This window comes from Filicampus tigris, chromosome 15 (genome assembly GCF_054856515.1).
Source record: "Filicampus tigris isolate MCC_2025a chromosome 15, RoL_Ftig_1.0, whole genome shotgun sequence".
NCBI lineage: Eukaryota > Metazoa > Chordata > Actinopteri > Syngnathiformes > Syngnathidae > Filicampus > Filicampus tigris.
In genome coordinates this window covers 15,636,876-15,656,196 of record NC_141231.1, presented here as the reverse complement: position 1 = coordinate 15,656,196, position 19,321 = coordinate 15,636,876, and the positions used below count along the sequence as shown (strand labels likewise).

At 39.2% G+C, this 19,321-nt stretch overlaps 1 protein-coding gene across 2 annotated transcripts in view; it reads right to left on the bottom strand.

Moving 5' to 3' along the window:
* Nucleotides 1–15,909, bottom strand: part of sfswap (splicing factor SWAP) — a 32,306-nt gene extending 16,397 nt beyond the window's left edge. For both annotated transcript variants that reach the window (XM_086053755.1, XM_086053756.1), the window contains exons 1-13: nt 15,540–15,909; nt 14,239–14,402; nt 12,306–12,437; nt 11,913–11,989; nt 9,525–9,750; nt 9,328–9,428; nt 8,321–8,471; nt 6,090–6,357; nt 5,296–5,457; nt 5,055–5,148; nt 2,125–2,185; nt 1,829–1,932; nt 1,609–1,741 (exon numbers count right to left, since the gene is read on the bottom strand). In XM_086053755.1, coding sequence (XP_085909881.1) covers nt 1,609–1,741; nt 1,829–1,932; nt 2,125–2,185; nt 5,055–5,148; nt 5,296–5,457; nt 6,090–6,357; nt 8,321–8,471; nt 9,328–9,428; nt 9,525–9,750; nt 11,913–11,989; nt 12,306–12,437; nt 14,239–14,402; nt 15,540–15,736 — 1,870 coding nt within the window. In that variant the 5' untranslated portion in view covers nt 15,737–15,909. The remainder of the gene's footprint in view (nt 1–1,608; nt 1,742–1,828; nt 1,933–2,124; nt 2,186–5,054; nt 5,149–5,295; nt 5,458–6,089; nt 6,358–8,320; nt 8,472–9,327; nt 9,429–9,524; nt 9,751–11,912; nt 11,990–12,305; nt 12,438–14,238; nt 14,403–15,539) is intronic.
* Nucleotides 15,910–19,321: the final 3,412 nt, after the last annotated feature.

Here is a 19,321-nt window from a genome sequence, read left to right as displayed (position 1 = left end):
AGGATGGGCAACAGGAGGATTGTTAGGTGCGCTGAGTGAGTAGGAAAAATGCCAGCAGGAAAATATAACAAATAAGTGAAAAAAACAAAAAAACATTTGTTTTCCACACGCAAACAAAAGTGTATCCTGCTCTTAATGATAAGAAACACCATGTTGTGGTGGCAGATAATCTGAAGCGATTTGAGATGGTGTATGAAACGAAGTATAGGAATGTGTGTAGAGGCATGGAGAAATCGCCATGGCAATGGGGGTGGAATAAATTCACAGCCCCGAGAGCTGAGGAAAAAGAGAAGATTGACAGAAACGGCAAAATGAGACAAGACAAAGAGGGACGAAGAAAGCTTATGTGGAAAAACAAGCACAGATTGTAACATTTTAAGGGTACACTTATCAAAACCAGAAAGATAATGATCCTGTTGGACTGAGTAATGCATACAATGTAGATTTGAATTTGGTAAATATGGTTATACGACATGATCATTGAGGGCCAAATGGACCAGATTTGGAGCCAAAAAAATGTCTGGTTTAAAAGCCCAGCTCGTTTTATACAGTGGACTGTTGGAAATTGTACACAATGTGTTTCAAGGTTGTTGTTTTCAAATCAAGAAATAAGGGACATACGGTAGATTCATTATTTTTTGTCGGGATCGAGCTATCGTCATAACATAAATATCCATCAAAAATAATCGAGGTTCAATTGGGTTTTCGTCACGGGTTGTTAAAGGCTGCAAACGGTTGCAAAGATGCTTTTGCTAAGAAATCTTGAACATGTTCAAAATTTCTTGGCGGCATGAATAAACGGTTTGTGACAAGAAAAAACTGTCTGGGAACCTCTTTACCATCAAGCCACCTGAGATCCAAAGGTAGGAGATCTCTGTACTAATATTGATATAGACTGAATATGCTAGTTCTACAAATCAACAGTGAGCTATTAAAAACTTTTTTTCTTACCATTTACCTGGAAGTTACATCTGCATTAACAGAATGTTAACCATAAACTATGCTATATCGCTGTATCCTTCAGACACAGTGAAACACATGGACATTGCTGGGAAATGCTTGCAGTCTGAAGAATTGGGAGTACTTATCACTGGAAACCACTTTAGGTACATGTGGCCGTTTTCCAGCCCATCGATACAGATTAGCATTCAGCTGGCCGCAACCGATTGTCCTGCTACAGTATCTGATCAAGTTAGGCCCGCTGACTGACGGCCACTTTGCCATAAAGCCAAGCCAATTCAATCAGCTATTTATTAGGCTTTTCAAGCATCTTTTCTCTGGTGGTCTGTCAGCCCAGAAAAGAGACCATTACACTTTGAGACTTGTCCGTTGAAACTTAAGTGGACCTGTCAGCTCCCTCGATGCTGAAAAGTAGCACATTCATCTGAATGGTCTGCGTGTTTGTGTAAAATAAAATAAGCCTATAGAGAAATATATAACAGGTACATTATAAATGTTATATTTCCAACTTTTTTTTTCTTTTTTTAAACTAACCACACTAATTTTCCTCCGCAGTGGAAATGCAGTTTTTCCATCGGAGTGAAAACCGAATTTCCCCTGTAAAACGAAGCAATAAATACAGTTTAAACTGTTTGTTTGTATTATTACCTTGTTTTGCCTCCAGTTCCTGCAAACTGAGACATGGTCTCTTCTCCTCTGGTGCACTGACTGGTGGTGGCTCCTTTTCAACCAGTTCTACACCATCACCCTCCACTGCTTGGAGCCTCTCACTTTCGAGCAACTGTAAACACACATTCATTTGTTGAGGCAAACTACCTCAAATCACACGGCATGAAGGATTAGATTGCCATCTAATGCAGAACAAAACCTTGTCCTCATCCGAGTCATCGTCCAACCTCACTCGGTTTTTCTCCAGTGGCAGCATTTCGTTTTCCTTTGGCTTGATGGCAAAACAAATTGGTGCAAAAGAAGCTGCAACAGCAAAGACACACAAAACATTATTACGAACATCATTCAAAAGAAAAGCCAGTCATCCACGTCTGTGCCAACGAAAAATATGAAGCACTCAAAGGGTTTGTCATAGGGAAATACATTTTTTTTTTAAATCCAATATGCACAAACATATTACCTAGGAAGTAATGTTAAAAGGGAGATCACAAATACCTTTGTTCATTTTGGAATCACAGCCAGACTCATCCAAATGGAGGTTGCCACCTTCACCCATCTAAATAAGGGACATGAGAAGAGTCACAATGGCAAAAATGCCTTAGAAACTAATTTCTATGGATAATGGGTAAGAATGTGACAGATGTCCAATGTTACTAAGCAAATGGCTACATAGGAACCGGTTAATTCTTCAATTTCATGATGACAGCTGCTCATATTTATGCAGTAACCTTTGGCTCAATAAATGGTACTGTGGAAAAAAAAGGACAATTATGGACTAACAATGGTCAGGTACAAATCAAACGAAGCAAAAATCAGTCCAGACCAGGGGTCACCAACCTTTTTGAAACAGTTAACGTGAAAGACTACCAGTTTGTTACACACTGAAATAATCAATTGTGTTACTAATAATGTTTGTTGTATGTTAAGACACTGAGTTACCGTTAACATTTTTAAGTGATCACTTCAAAAAATTCCTAGGAAATCACAATGTCCCAACACTGGTGAGCTATTTTGGGTGTATTTTTGCGTCGATGTCTGCCGTGTATCTTTATTGAAATATTTCTTTTGAACTGATTGAAATTTCTTTTCAAAGCCCCGCGCCGGCATCTTAAGTCCTAAGACCTGCTATCTTCTAATGTAAGTGCAAGCTGTATTTTATTATTACTTTTCCATGAAGGAGGGGAGGATGTTTTTTTTCAGTTTACTGAAAGTTGGAGCATATTTCAAGGTATTCAATTCCATCACAAGGACATTGACTATGCACGGAAATCATCATCATCAGCAGCAGCAGCAGCAGCAGGACAAGATACATTTCAAGTAAATTAAAACATTTCCTGAAAATGGATTTTAAAAACAACTGGCTGAATGTATCGATATCCGCCGCCAATGACTCAATGCAAACCTCCCAACCCTGTTTCCTGACAGAATTACAAAGCAGCTGCATCCTGAGTTCTGTCATTACGGGTCACACTCCTTTGCACTCCGACAAGCTAATGAATTACCGGTAGATTTGTCAAAGGCAAATTGGGCCATAGAAAACGTATTCACTCCCATGGCTACCCCTCTTTCCCACCGAAGGATTAATATGTGCATAATGAACACAGCAAAGGTGATGCGGAATATTGAATCAACTGTAGGAGGGGGCTGGGGCATGTTGGTCGCTTGGCTTGAAGGCATGAAGACTCATCTTGGTTGAGGGCTGAGACTTTACTGTAGTAGCAAGCCTGTTTCGGTCAGTACTAATAAACCTCTTTGGAGTTAAATATGTATTCTAAACGAGGAAAGAAAAACTCATTTGATATGATTCTGCTGGTTGCAGGAGAGTAGTACATTTAATTTTGCTCATCTGCCACGAGACTCAATCTGACAAATCCTTAATAATCAATTCATGGATTATTGCGTGCACAATAATGAAGTATGGGGCTTCCTTAATTGTAAAATATGACGTCTGTGAAGGCAACCTTGCTCATCATGCGATTATACTGGAGCAAGATCGTCTTCTAAAAGCTGATGTTCATCTTATATTTATTATTAGAGAGGGGAAAAAAAGTTTAATGCATTTCCGCTTTAAAATGCTTTTCTTGTATGACAGTCACAGCGGCACGGAGAGCGCTTAGCCAATGCCAATGGTTACAGGTCAGTAGAGTGCCAGGGCGGACAGACAACCGCCAAGCGAGAGGTTTTCACCCCACAAACATGATTTATGTCGAGGAAAAGAAATGAATTAAAGATTCAGAGTGCTTGAGAGAAATTGCCTCCAGTCTGGTGAGTGGCAGGGTTGCAAGATGGTTCAAAGCATGACTCAGCACTCCCTACTATGTTTGCTCTACAAAATAATTGCCTGGAGCAGCCTCCCAGAAGTTGAGCGTGTATGTGTGGTCGTGGGGGGGGGGGGGCACGACGGTCTTGTTGATTGTAGGTGGGATACTTGGACTTTTAATGTCTGGTGAAAGATTGGCTGCTTTGCTTTCAAGTGCACAAATGCTAAATGTCAGGCCACCTGGGCTTGTGTGCAGGGGAGTTGAGCAGAAGCGTATGGCGCATTTTGTCGAACTGTGCTCATTTGGAATCGGAGACAGGTTGTTTCAAAGTTTTACCAAAGCAGCAGATTAAGTGACTTTAGAGTAAAGTTCATGTGCAGCCGTTTCTCCTGACACCAAATATGCATTTCAGTTATTTAAGAAACCCCACTGTATCATAACGGCAGAGCCTAAGTATAGAATAGCTCATATTCACTCACAGATGCATTTTTAGAAATAGGCAGATGCTCAAGAGAACCAATTATTTGCATACAAACATAAGAAAGTCAATTCTCCCATTTAAATTACTCCGCCAAGTACGAATCTGTGAGGTGAGGTACTGTTTTGATTGCTGGTTGGCTTGTTGCTGGCGACAAGGAATTTTTTGTTATTGGTTTGAGTCACTCTCATTTGAATGGAACTATCCACCTTCCAGAAAAGGAAAAAAAAAACAGAACACCCACCACCAGTTTGTTATTTGTTGTCTACAAACAAAAAGTTGGACAAATACGGTGTTTCATCTTGTTCTCTCGACTTAGGCTAACAGTTGGGCCTTGTTGAGGGTCTTCATGGTTGGTGCCATTCTAGATTAGTTTTGTTTGGATGCCATTTTAGTCATTTTAGCTATACTGTACTGAGCTTGTGCGCGCTTGCTCCAAGTTGCACCAACCACTCCGCCCACTACAACAATTTAACTTTCAAACCAGTATCCGTCGCATCAATATGAATGACTTGAGAGGTGAGGAACGTTTGTGAGACAATGAAAATACACCTTTTCTGCATCTACAGTATGTGAGCACAGTAATGTTCAGTGGTTTGACACAGCTGGTTGAAAAAGCTGAAAGGGGACTTCCTTGTAAATTCATAGCCCAAAGACAAGCAGTCGCGTATAAAACGTATTAATACCTCTGGCAAGCCTTTTCCTTCTTTCTGCATGAAGTAATTCTTCTTATACTCATAATAGGTATTGTACTGATGCCAAGACTGCAGAAAGTCAAACCTACAGTGGACAGAGTGAAGAACACACGTTGTTTGACAATCTCACCGCCTTGAAAAATCAGCCAAAAGCCGGACAAAGTGCTTTCACGTTATGAAACGGGGAAAAGCAGTGAAAGCATTCATGTTTACTTGTGGCAAGCACACTCACCGTGGATCATTCTTGGCACGGACACTGGCTTCGAATTTGAGTCCGTTCCTGACGACGTACTCTGCCAGCTTGTCTATGACTGCCTGGATGTCCAGTGGTGGGGGGATTATAGCGGGTGTCGCCGCCGCCGCCGTGGCGACTGCAGCTTCAGCCTTGAAATTGCTTTCAGCAGAAGTGAAAGAGGTAGGACAAAGTAAACCCATTGGTGACCTGCGTCCCTTTATGCGTCTCATGACTCAATCTAGACACACGTCTATAATCGAACCGAGAGACAATTGATTTATTCAGGGTTCGCAAACCTTTTCCATGGCCAAATTCAAGCACTTTTTAAGGACATTCAAGATCAATTTTCCAGTTTTTTCATAACTCTTCAAATGACGAAAACCACTCCGAATCCATCCATAACCTTTTTGTTTGCGGTCACAAAATGCCGTCCGTCGGAAAAATACGAGAAATCCGCTAAAACCTAAGGCTATCATTGAACCAGAAGTTGTCATTAACTGAATGGGGCATAGAAAATGAAATCATTTCTGTAGACTAACTACTCAATGTCATTAGTGTTTGCAAACAGTTGTGTTGTTTTATCAAATTTCTTGTTTTTTTCCCCCCCTTACCTACAGCACTCAATGACATCGAACAGCACAGATTGCTTCACACTGTATTTCTAAAAAAGTCAAGCATTTTTCAAACCTTGAAAACATTCAAATTCAAGCATTTTCAAGCACCCGTACGAACCCCGTTTATTACATCATATCATGACTGTCATGTTCTAAATGCAAACAATCACGCTCTACCTGACTCCTGCAATGGTAACGGGAGCAGCATCCGAGGTGGTGACCAGAGAAGGGTCAGCAGCTGGTGACGTCATGGCAATGTTTTCAGAGACGGTGGATGTCGCCGAATGTTGAAATGCTCCAGAAGCAGTCGTGGGAGTGGGAGTCACCCCTGATGAGGGTACACTGCTGTAGTAGGAGGTGGCATCTACTCCTGGGGGAGGTGGCGCTACGCAGTACGTTCCATCAGGCAGCATGTAATAGCCGTAGTACACGGCAGACGCATTTGCTGTAAACAAAGGAGGAGGACATGTGAGACAAATACTCGTTAAGTGTGCTTCTTCATGTGAACGGAGGAAATTGTAGCTGTGTGTCAACATTCAAAAGAAAAAGACAAGTGTAAGCTTTGTGGCTGTAATGAACGTAAAAAAAAAAAACTGCACTATATGACTCATATATTTCAACTGCAGTGCTGTAAATGTGAATCAAAATGTTTGGAATTGTTGACCAAATTATTTCACAATATAATAGAGGGCTTTCTACCCCCCTGCTGTCGCATTAATGCCTTTTTTGAGTTGGATACTGCCATTTAAATCTCTTGATGCATGGAAAAAAACAAGAAATAGTAGACACGACTATGAGCTAAAAGCAACAGATATCATTCACATGCTAATTTTTCCCCCTCAGGCAGAGCTGATTAAATCATCTCAGAAGGAACAGAAATGTAACCATGTATGACTTCGCAGTCTAGCGTCAGTTTATAGGGATTTTTAAAACCAAAGGAAATAACGAAAATAAAAACAATCTGTTCCACAGTCAAACTGTGCCACCCAAAAACCTGTTTTAGCAAGGGGCCAAGAATTTGAATCAAACTGCAGCATCATCTTAAGATTTATGGTTGTTTGGTAGATGGCGGGAGCATGTAAATAGTGCCGAGCGTAAATCGAGTCGAGGCGGTCGTGTGAGCAGCTGCATTCAAATTGGTCTCCTGAGAACAACACATCAGTACACTGCTTGTGTTCAGCCCTCAAGACTGAAGCAAAGCAGAGGTGTTCATTATGAGGCTGCTTCACTGTTGCTGAGGCTTGTTTTGTGGGTTGCACTTTATTGTCCATTGTCATGTTTTTTAATAGTTATGCAATAGCATGTCAGTTTACGAGAACTAATTTATATACAAAGAAGTAAGGAACTGTGACTAATCATGCAAAATGTGCCGCAACAAGCTTGTTTTCCTGAAGGAAGAGAGAATGAGGAGTAGGAGAAAGAAATTAATGGTCAGTATCAATGAGACTATGGTGATATAACACAGTCACTGAACTAGTTAACTTTAATGGCAAATCCAATTTTCTCTAATCAGAAAATGGAAAAGCAACGCTACAAGATGTCATTACAAAAATGTGTGTTATTGGTGAGATGAAGACTTTTATGGTGAGGAACAAAAAGGCCAAAAGGGATTCGAGTGATTGTCTGGCCAAAATGGATACAGTAAAATGGAATATATTCTCATGTTACAGAGTAGTAAATTAATACACTCAAGTTAAAATTGCATGCGGATGCTTATAAATACTGTCACCAAACCAGATTCCTGAGGACCATAGCTCTGGTCTGAAATCACAAAGAAATTAACTCAGGAAGCCCTTTGTTCCACATTTGAGACTCACACGGCCGCATTACGCAGGTGTCCTGAAGGACAGTTTGATCACAACCGAATACATACAGTGGATATAAAAAGTCTCCCCCCCCTGTGCAAATGCCAGGGTTTTCTGACAGAGACAAAGATAAATAAATTCAAAGCGTGGCCACCACTAATACGACCTATTATCATCACGCAACTAAAAAAAAAAAAAACATTTTGAGAGAGGAAGCACAAACACTTGCAACAATGTGTGCACACCCTCCTATAAATGGGGATGTGGCAGAGTAAACCAACCAACGACATAGCACCGACTGGCAAGGAGTCGCTGTGTGGCGCCTGCTTAAAACTGCAAATATTCCAGTGCTTTTCTCTATTTCTATTTTTTTTTTTAGCCTTAAGCTAAAGGATTTGTTAAAGATGAAAATATGAATCACCATGACTGCATATGGTAGCCCTATTGTTTTCATTTATTAATCAACAATTTCTCATGTAATCATGAGTGAGAGAGACTAATGATACTATAAGTACTAGTACTTGCTCATGTACATTTTAGGCTACAATTTAGACAAACATGTAGTTGCATTGCTTCAGAAAGACTGCGCAAGTTAATACTCACGGTCAGCTGTGTACTGAGTTACAGTGCTGGACACTGCAGGATCTGACGCCTCCACAGCACCGGTTTGTATTGCGGCCATGCCATTTCTCTCCTCCTTGGCTTTACGCACCAATGCTGCAAGGGGATGGTCTGGGTCCATGACTTGAAGTGGCTGCAAAAGGGTCGGGTACAACAGTTCAATTGTCACTTAAGACAAACATTTGACTTTGTGCATGAACTGATGTAGCCTGCTCAAATGAGAGGTGAAACTTGGTCCAGGATAATCAGAACAGTCCAGGTTTAATTGATTCACTGCCCCTGACATGACATGAGATGTTACTGCATCTTGCCATTGAACCTGTGTGCTCTTTTTCTACCTGTGAAGAAAGTTTATTTCAGCATCGGGTTAGGCTTGAAATTTGAGCATGCATACATAGCCAATAGACCAAATAAAAAATTGTTAATTCTGTGAATGAGAGAAAAAAAAACTGACAATGATCATCAAAGTAACTTGAAAGAGACAAAAGTAATACTACATAAAAACTAAAAAATAAAATAAAATCAGGCATTGTTTTATTTTTAACATGAACTTGAATTGTGATTGGTTAATTCTGAACACAGCCACATTCCCAGTTATGGTGAATCTCCCATTGCACATTTGCGCAACCACATCATCTTGGTGGTTTGTTTATTTTTGCCTTCTCCAAAAGATGCAATTTTCCTCAGATGACTTGGTTTGAAATGATTCGGCTTGTTCTCATTTTTTATTTCACGAAAAATTGGCAAAATGTTTAGATTGAATTGAAAAACAGTGGTTATTATGGAGAAAAAAATGTTGAAGTCGACTATTAACTCATTCACTGCCATTGACGAATTTGTCTTTTCACAGTCCAGCCATTCAATCCCTGGATCGTATTTATATATTTTTGAATGAGTCGCACCCCTATTTATAACAACAATGGTGATTCTTAAAGTTTTACACACCAAGCACATATTTTTTTAAAAACATCACACTTGGACGTGGTCACCTTCATCAGCTCCTCCAGTCGTGAACATTTTTTAGGGGCGAACAAACTTGGATGAAGGTAGTTGCCATCCCCATCGTCATCTGAATCATCAGAATTGGACTCTGCCGCAAAACACCGACAAGGAGAAAATTCACATCACAGTTGGTCCAAAAGTTGAGCTTGCAATGGATATTGCTGGGAGAGAGAGTATAGCTCACCTTCTGGCTGTTCTTGTTTGTTGGTGGAGGCCACATTGTATCGACCTTCCTTCATAGCCCTCAGGATGTGTTTGTAGTATGGGTTCAAGTAATGGTCAAAACGAAGAAAGTCAAACTGGGAGTTACCAGCCTGCTTGGCTTTCAGCACAATCTCAAACTGAGCACCCTGCTGACATACAAAGGTGGCTGTCCGCTCCATTATGTTATGAGTCTTGATGGTTGCTGGCTAGAATTTAAACGGATTAAAAAAAAAAAAAAAAAAGAAAGTCAACACAATTCTATCAGGCTGTGAAGAGAGACCACAACACATTTTCTGAAACTTTTGCAAAGCTAAATGAAGAATTATAAGAGCTGTTTATAAAGCCTTCATAGGTGTATGAAGGAAAACCTTTTTACTGGCGCCTCCATCTAATGGCCATTTTGATTTGTGAGTTCATTAGTTCTTGTGCATGTACTGTAAAAAACAAACAAACAAACAAAAAATAGTCAACAAATCAAAATTGTGCACTTAGATCTGCAGCGTCTGTTCATTGAGGTCAACCAAGTTCCACTGGCAGTGGCAGAACAACAACACTTAATACCAAGGACACAAGCCACTTTATCTTCCATGTAAAGCACTCATTTTGATCACACCAATTTTGGACACACATGGGGTGGAAATCAGTGGAACAAAAAATGGTCTATCATTAATTCATTATTGTTCCCCATGTGTGCTTTCAATGATTAATCTTTGTCATTACCTAGAGAGCACACAGACATGCAGGGACGTCCAACCCGACACACACAGTGTTTCTTATTGGGACGAAAGCCATAATAAATACTTATTACAGACTACGGCTAAAAAGATGCCAGGGTCAAACAATGATGGTTGATTATGGTGCTCGGAGTTAGCTTAGAGTTTGTGATCTAAAAAGACCCTAACACACTCCTATTTGTGAACTTTGCAAAAATGTGTATTTCAAGTCCACTTCACAGCACCTTATCAACGTGTGCAACTCAAAGGGCTTCAGAGTTTGAAATAAAAAAATAAAATTAAATTAAAAAAAATAAAAATAAAAATAAAATAAAATAAAAAAAACAAGAAAAAAAACAGTAGTTTGCAATTTAAAATCAACCAATTAAACTTGACATCAAAGACATCCCCGCCAGCAAAAATAAAATAAGCACTGTTAAAAAATAAACCATAAGTAAAAGGCTAAAAAACATGGATGAGCGGGGACAGTATCCCATAAACCGTAATGCCTATGCAATATACAGCACAGCAGAAAACTAACTGGAAGCAGTGCCTTTCTAAATCCAAAAAACAAGGGCAAAATATTTTAAAAAAATAAACGCATACATTTGAATTGTTACTATTCTGGTAATTTCTTAATCATGGCAGGATATCAGTTAAGTACTCATGAAAATGGTCTCAGAGTCATATTTCCATCATCCATCTTTTTAGTCACAGGGTTTTTTTTTTTTTTTTTAAATATAAAAGGAGCAGTAACACATTCTTTCATCACTCTTAGTTCATCAAATATCCATAAAGAAATTACATTCATAATGCTTGGGCTTGCAAGGATCAACAAGGGTGTTATTTTCTATTTTATATTCAGAGCTAGACAACAAAAGCATACAGTACTTCTCATGCATAAAACGTTTCAAAAGAAGCCTCCGGGGGAAGCTTATTAGTTAGCCTAAAATACCTATCAGAAAAGTATAACTGCCTAGCAGCAACCCAGTGGTGTCAATGCATCTAAGTAACAGCAACACAATACTGTTTTGAGCTGGGAGTGCTATTAGTACAAACTGATATATATATATATATATATATATATATATATATATATATATATATATATATATATATATATTTTTTTTTTTTTTTTTAATTTTTTTTTTTTTTATATAGCAAATCTTAAGTTTCAATTTGGAAACTCGAGCAAAGCTACATTTTAGATTCAAAGTATAATTCGCAAGCATTCAACCACAGGTGAGTTAATTAGCAAATTTCATACATGGATAATTAAATAATGAACAAAGGAGGTGAACACGTTTATGTTCAGCACCATGTACTAATTTACAGTACTGTCTATTGTAAGAAAGCAAAAAGTTTGATGTGCAGTGCGCACACCAATCTTTTGATGCTCTCCCAATGACTTGTGTAATAATAATAATGATGATAATAATACAACGGAGCACTACGCCAGGCTAGGCTCAGTGCACCTTCAGGTCAATGTAGGCTCAGTGCACCTTCAGGTCAATGACCCATTTATAAAGACTTTTCAGTTGCCTATTTTGACAATTATGACGACTTTTACACAAAAGTAGGTGCGCGGTATACTATATTGGTCATTGTAAATGTGGATATACAGAGAGTAAATTGATGGGGTATTTCATACTCACCAGTTCTACATCAGGGGGGATCTCAAGTCCTTGGGGAGCAACAAATGGTTCTTCACTCTCTTCAGGCTCTGGCTCTTCTATTTTGTTGAAAATGTGCAGAATTTCATTAGTTCTTGAACATAGGTCACAAAGCCAAATACAAATTGTCAACATATATGTTAGGCCGTTTCAACTCGATTTGCTCTCTGCAATATTGTAATGTTTCCTATTGTGGAACAAAATGCATTTTATGGCGATATATAACCAAGAATGTCAAAAGACAATTACTATTTAATATCCATTAATTTTATTGTACAGCAGCTCATTTGATGGAAGTGAAATGATGGAGGTTCAAGTCCACCACAAACAACATGTATGAGTGCGACAACCACTGTGTGACACCTGACTTCTCACCAGCGCGCTTGTTAAGATCCTCTTCCTCTGTAGGCTGGGAGGGGTCATAGTAGTCCGCGGTGTACTTGAAGGCCACGGCATTGTAGGTGCCTTCGTCGGCGAGAGCTTCACTCAGACGTTTGTACTCCTCCTCTGTGGAAAACAAATACTAGGTCATGAATCAGCTTACATTATATTACACAGTTATTTACGCTGAACCCTGAGAAGTCAAATGGTCCAGAATAAAAAGTCAGCAAAAAAGTGAAAATAAGACAAAGGGGCTAACACACATCTAGGGTACTTCACCGCCCATTGCTATTGTTTTGAATTTATTTTCCCCCCCAATATCTTGTGTAGGCATAACCTTTTCATACGGTAAATAAGTCACACACAATGGCACAACAGGCACTAATGCTGTAGCAGAGGTGTCTAAAGTCCATCCTGGTGGCTATTTATGGCCTGCAGCATATTTGAAAAGGAAAAAGAAACACGACCTGCATCAGAGCATTATGAAGGTGGATTATGGCCACACCGAAAAGGATATTGGGAAAAGATTACAAGAAAATTCTAAATGTCACAAGATAAAAGCCTGGTTGAAGATATCACACTAATACTAATAACTATTTGCTTCGTCACCTATCATAAAAAGCTGAGATATTAAAGTGACCAAATCCTTGCTGCTGAGCCTTTTTATATACAATATACTGTAAACTATGTATGTAATTACATAATATAACATTTGCTGTTTCTTAGTTAAGAGACGAATGAGAACTAAAAGTGAATAACCATGAATGGTTTGACCTGAACATTGCCTTTTTCCTCTTGAAATTCATACCTATAACTTCATTACAGACGCAAGGACAAAATTCCCACTGAAACTATCAATATCTCTAATGCTCCGGTGTGGTCTCTTCAGTGGCCAGATGGGTCATAATAAATGGGTAATAATAACCTGAATGAATGGGAGACAAAACTCCAAATTCAAGGGCAGCCTACTCTTAAGGGATGAAGCCATATATAAATATATATATATATATATATATATATATATGAGCATATGTGACATCAATCATTAGCAAAGTCATTCTGTCCTGTCAGTTTGGACATCAGAAACCATAGTTGGCGGCTTATTCATTTAATTAAGAAACTCAGCATGTATTTCAGGGGGGTACTTTGTCATCAAAAGAACCCGTTTCAAAAGCACGTAGAAGGAATCAGATTCCAGCAGAGTCAAACGTGATTCCAGTCGAAATGGCTGGTGAGCTAAGTGACAAAGGCGGTCAGGTCATTTTATTAGCGATGGAAAGCATGTCAAACTGAGACGTTGGGAAATTCTTAGCGAAGACAAATATTCCTCAAACTCATGTTTTCTCAAATATAATGTAATTAAAAAAAACAATTTTGAATGGGTTATTTAAATGTGAAAGGTATGAAAATTTTTGTTAAAAAGTTAGAAAGTAAAATGTATTCTTCTCTCCGCTTCTCATCAATTTAACAGGTAAAAAGAAAATAGTCCCTTAAGAAGATGAATTAATGAAAAAAAAAAAGATTTACAAAAAAAAAGTCTGAGACTGATTATTGCGTAGAGCTCCAAACTCAGTACTCTGTGCTGCAAAATAGTGCAAATAAATAACATCGCTGATATTATAAATATTTAACATAACTCTGCCGTAACAGATTCAATTCCGGTTTTTGAACATATTCTTACATTGCAGCTGTTGTCTTATTTTATCTCTAGATACTTTTTAATGAATTCATCCGAACCGCTTGCTGTCCATAGCTGGTTGCTCTCTGTCTCCACCTTCATGATTAGCATTAGTTTCTCAATCTTCTATGGGTTGTTGCATGCTTAAGTACTCCTCGTCCACGCTTAGCGATAACGAAAATTGATAGTCTAGATTATAAATCGAGTAACTTACTTTAACTATGTAGAGTATAGAGTGTCCAGACCTACCTTGTCTCGCCTCTTCTTCCAGCAGGTCAGTGTGAAAGGCCAGATATCTTTCTTCGTCGCAGAGTGCCTCGATTCTGGCCTCTTCCTCCGACAGCTGGTAGGATGTGTTCCACGACCCACTGTCATACTCTGAAAGGTCATGTAAGTGACCACGCCCATCGTATCTGTTGAATGAAACGACGCATTAGCGAGAAGAAATTGACACAAACTTTTTATCTACATAAAAGGCCTACTTACCAGGGGCGGGTGGTCTATAACACCCCTAGCTATGATATGAAATATTCTGGAGGCCTGCTTAAAGTGAGTGCGCTGGTAAAATGCTATCATGTTCTCTGAAGGCTAACAACATAGTTAAAACCAAAAACCCTACATTGAAATAAAAACAATTAAAGCAACTCCCCTTACCTTACAGGGTTCCCCCTGTAACACTCATCAATACTTCTACATCTGTAAAGAGAATTACATTCACACAAACCCGGATACATAAATACCTATCCGTAAGAACGCAAACGGACGACATTTTCCTGGGTTCGTCCCTCTACTCCATCGCTCAGTTGCAGTTTCTTCAGGAAGACAAAGAAATGGGGTGCTGAGGTTGGCATTCAGGGTTTGCCGGGACCCCTTTAGCCTACCTTGCTGGGGAAAGAACTGGGTTATGTGATTAAGACACACAAAGAAATGCTGTACAGATGAAACAACTTTGGCCACTGCAGGTCAAGGTGATTCAAAAGAAAGGTTAGTGTGTGTTGTGCAAGCCTTGTAGTTAGGACATGCTCATTGACAGGTATTTTAGGCAGAATTTAATTGGGAAAGGAACAAACAAATTAAAACATTCACAGTTTTTACTACATCATTTTCAGCGGAAATGTACATTAGAAGCGAACATTTCCAGAGGAATTCCAACATGCTAAATGCTAAGCCCAATTGATAGTAAAACGTTAAGAAACTGGTTAGCAAACGTAGATCTATTTGATTAAGTGACGGTGACAATTAAATAACAGAGGCATTAGCGGCTAACAATTGAAAATAATGTGACGTTTACAAGTGAGCATCATAGGAACTAACAAAAAAAAAAGTGGGATTTTCACCAACATGTTACTCTGGAAATGTCGTTTTCCTTATTTTTTACGCACTGCAGAACGTCCAAAAACACGTTTACACATGGGGTAAATATTCTCGACAGTTTCAGGCATCCCCGGGCTTCTGCAAGACTAACTCCAACCAGTTCCGTCAACTTTGAAACAAGCTAACGGACAGGATAGATGGTTAGCATAGTGTTTCGGTTAAAGTGTTCAACCGACCTATCAATCATGATGCTCTTGTCCCCCATCCATGGGATAAGATGCTTTCCATGTTCGTGGTAAAGAGCCCTTTCGTCGTCTCGGAACACTTTACAGGCGTAGCCGAACACCAAAAGGTCGGCGTATTTGTCACTGTCACTCGCATCCGTCGCCGGTTTGTTGCTTGTGTCCTTTTTTGCCGTCCCACGACGATACATCTCCAAATAAAATGATAAAAATACACTAATGTGTGAATCGAAGTAGTACTTATGCAGAAACAAAAGCCTCGCAGCGGGACCAGATGTCAAGCTAATCGGTGTTTCAAATATCTCGAGCACAAAATGCTAGGTGCCGTCGGTCGCCATGTTGAAAATGAGTAAATGTAGCTTTGTGCCGTGGTCGCCACTTACGTCATATCTTTAAACGCCATGAAATGAAAAAATAATTATCGGGTTTAGGTTTTTGTATATATGTTTCTAAATTATTTAGTACGGCTGGTCGGAAATGACTATTAACTGTGCATACTTTTTTTTAATGTTCGTTTTCATATGTGGCAAATGTGCGACTAAGAAATCAAGCCTGAACCGCCTTTCACGTTTTGAACGAGAGAGCGCCACACAACAATACAGTAAAATGCAGTCATGATGACGTAACTGAATTGGAATGGTGTTTATGTCCGTAATCATTTATTGTTATATTGACAAAGTATATGTTAATGTGTTTTGTCATCTCTCTCTCTCTCTCTCTCTCTCTCTCTGCTCCAAGAATCTCTCTACATTTGTTGAGGACATTCGTTCTAAAATAAGTGTTTATTTAATATTAATTATTGTACAAATTAATTTAGGATTCTTGTTATCAGAGGACAACTTCAACAAAGTGTACAAGCATGCTCACATATGAAATACAGATCACAACTCTTCGACTTTTTTTTTTTTATATCGACAGTGCTCCTTTTTTTTAAGCCAAATGTGGCGAAGACGGGCTGTATCCGGCCCACGGGCCGTAGTTCGGGAACCACTGATTTAAGGTATAGTATAGAGTATGGGTAGCACGGTGGCCAGTGGTAAGCACGTTTGTCTCAGTTTGAAGGTTGATCAGTTGAGGGTGTGCCCCATATCTCACTTTAAATCATCTGGAATGTAAATTTGGGCCAATCAACGAGGGAAAAAATGACAGAACTATAATAACACTCAATAAACAGACACCATAAGGACCCAGCTCGCAGTACTGTTACAAACACAAATCTTGAATTCAACGACATAATGTCTCATTCAGGCAAGAAGCCCTTCATGCCTAATCAATAGGGATGTAACGATTCACTCAAGCCTCGATTCGATCCGATTTTAAGTTCACGATTTTCAATTTGATTTGATTTTTAGAAAATTGCTACCATGCTTGTCTCAGTGCACTATTGTGGTTCTGCAGCCATCCACAAACGCAATACGCAATGATGTTTGGCACAAAAGCATAATTTGATCTCCACATTCAAGATGTGCTATGCATCTGGAATGAAAAAAAAAAGTTTCAAGACATTATTTCTAGATGAACTTAATCAACTCGATTTTTTTAGAGTAATCGAATTGATTCATCGTTTAATCGGGGTGAATCGACTAACTCGGTTTTCGATTAATCTTTATATCCCTACTAATCAGGGTTATAGAATAAAGCTGTTCTCCTCCATAATAAAAAAATGGTGCAAAGCTTTGTAAAGCTTTTATCTCCCCTTCTATTATTTACTAGCTCTGCTAGCGCTTTATTGAAATCCACCCTTAAGAACAGACTAACACTCTCATGAAAGTAGTGTGAAAACAAGGTACAAAAAGGCAGAATTTCTGAGGCTGCCATATTCAAATCCACAGTGACTTTGTCCATAGCTACAGTATGCTCACAGCCACAGTATAACCAGGACAAATGACATGCTGTATCATAATATACTCTGCTAAGTGAGTTGCCTGTCGCCCTGATGTTGTACAGCTGCAGTTGCTCATCAATAAAGCGGGGTTTGCAGAATGGAATGGACTATTACCAGCCTATTAAAAGGCTGTTATGAGTTGTAATCAGGACAATACAGTACATTTCAGACAGCGGGGGCTAATGTAAATATAGTATAAATAAGAAACAAAACACAGAATGTAGTTGTGGAAGAACTTTACCGATGAACCGCATCGGCAAAGTTCAGCAAGTCCCACTGTGACGGACGAATGGTGGTTATTCCTGCCATCCCTCCATCTATTTTCTAAACCTCTTGTCCTCGCGGACATAAAAAGTACAATAATGCAAACACTTTAGATGAACAAACATACTGTAGCTCCCTTTCCAGTGTATTGTACAGGTACATTCCATTATTTTACTCTCTGTGCTTGTTTCTCTTCAATGAGCAGCTCCCATCTTGGGATTATCTTTTTTTCTCTCAGCAAACTACAAAGGCTTGCCTTTTATTTCCGGGTACTTGGGCTCCATGTGCCAAAGTAGTTTTGATGACTTCATTGCCTCATGCGAGGCCGTCACAGCATATTGTACAAAGCGGGTTTGGTCGTTTTTAGCCATCTCCGGGGGCGGCCATTTTGTCACTTCTGTCGACTGAAAATGACATCACAACTACTCAGGGCTCAGGGAACGACCAATCACGGCTGACCTGTTTTCTGAAGCTGAGCCGTTATTGGTCGTTACCTGAGCCTTGAGCAGTTGTGATGTCATTTTCAGTCGACAGAAATGACAAAATGGCCGCCCCTTGAGATGGGTAAAAATGGGTGAATTTTGCTGCTTAAATCATATTGCACAAACGCAATTAATTAATATTAATAAGAATTCTGTGTTTCAACTAGTGGGCCTGCTGGGAACATGTTCTTGAAAAAACTATGTTTGGATTGATTTCCACTTTCAATACATCTTTTGTTCTCTTGGAAGTTTTTGTCTCTTCGTCTGTCTAACTATTTGGCCTGTTGCTCTTTTTGAAGAAGCTTTCATAACAATTTTAGCTTTTTATTTATTTTTCCAGTTTGTGGACTTACTTTTTCCTCATATGAGGTATCCAAGATGAGCGATGATTCTGATGATGCTTAATAAAAAATGTTTTTGTTGAGCATCTGTGCCAATACTGGTTAGGGAAATCTGAGCTACATCACACAGACATCAAAAAAAAAAAAATCACTCAAACAATAAGCCACAGAAAATGCCAAACACACTTTTCAAGTTATTTTTTTAGATGCTGACTGACACACAACATGCTTAAGTATCATGAGAAATTTGAAGGTCTTTAGTGCAATTTTTAGAGGTAAACCTGTCCTGAAAATGTGGATCAAACTCTGACTTGTCACAGCAATTACATTTTAGAGGCTCCAATGTACATATGCCACAAGTAACATCTTACAAGCGCCACACTAAGTTCATTTAGTGCGGGTGCACTTCGGTTTGCCCTCAAAATTGTTAGATGAGAAAGGAATGGGCCCTTGTTACAGCTTTGGTAATAACGGATCATTTCACCTTTACGGGCTCTCATGGACTGGTACCGATATCGAGTTTCCCTCACAGGCATCGTAATACATCAGGAGTTAGTAGGAGCCGACTGCCTGACTGAAAGCTACACAGCAAAGCCCCTAATGCCCAAGGCTTTTTATGAGTATAATTTATGTCTCTCCTGCTGACTGCCACTTTTAATGTGTAGATGTAGGTGACAAATGGGTCTGGCCTGCACGATTATAATCATTCGAAGGTAATTATTTTCCGCACTTTAACATTTCTGACATGTTCACGCCGCCACCCCACCCGCACATTTCTATCCATTTTACAAGAGGTGTAAATAT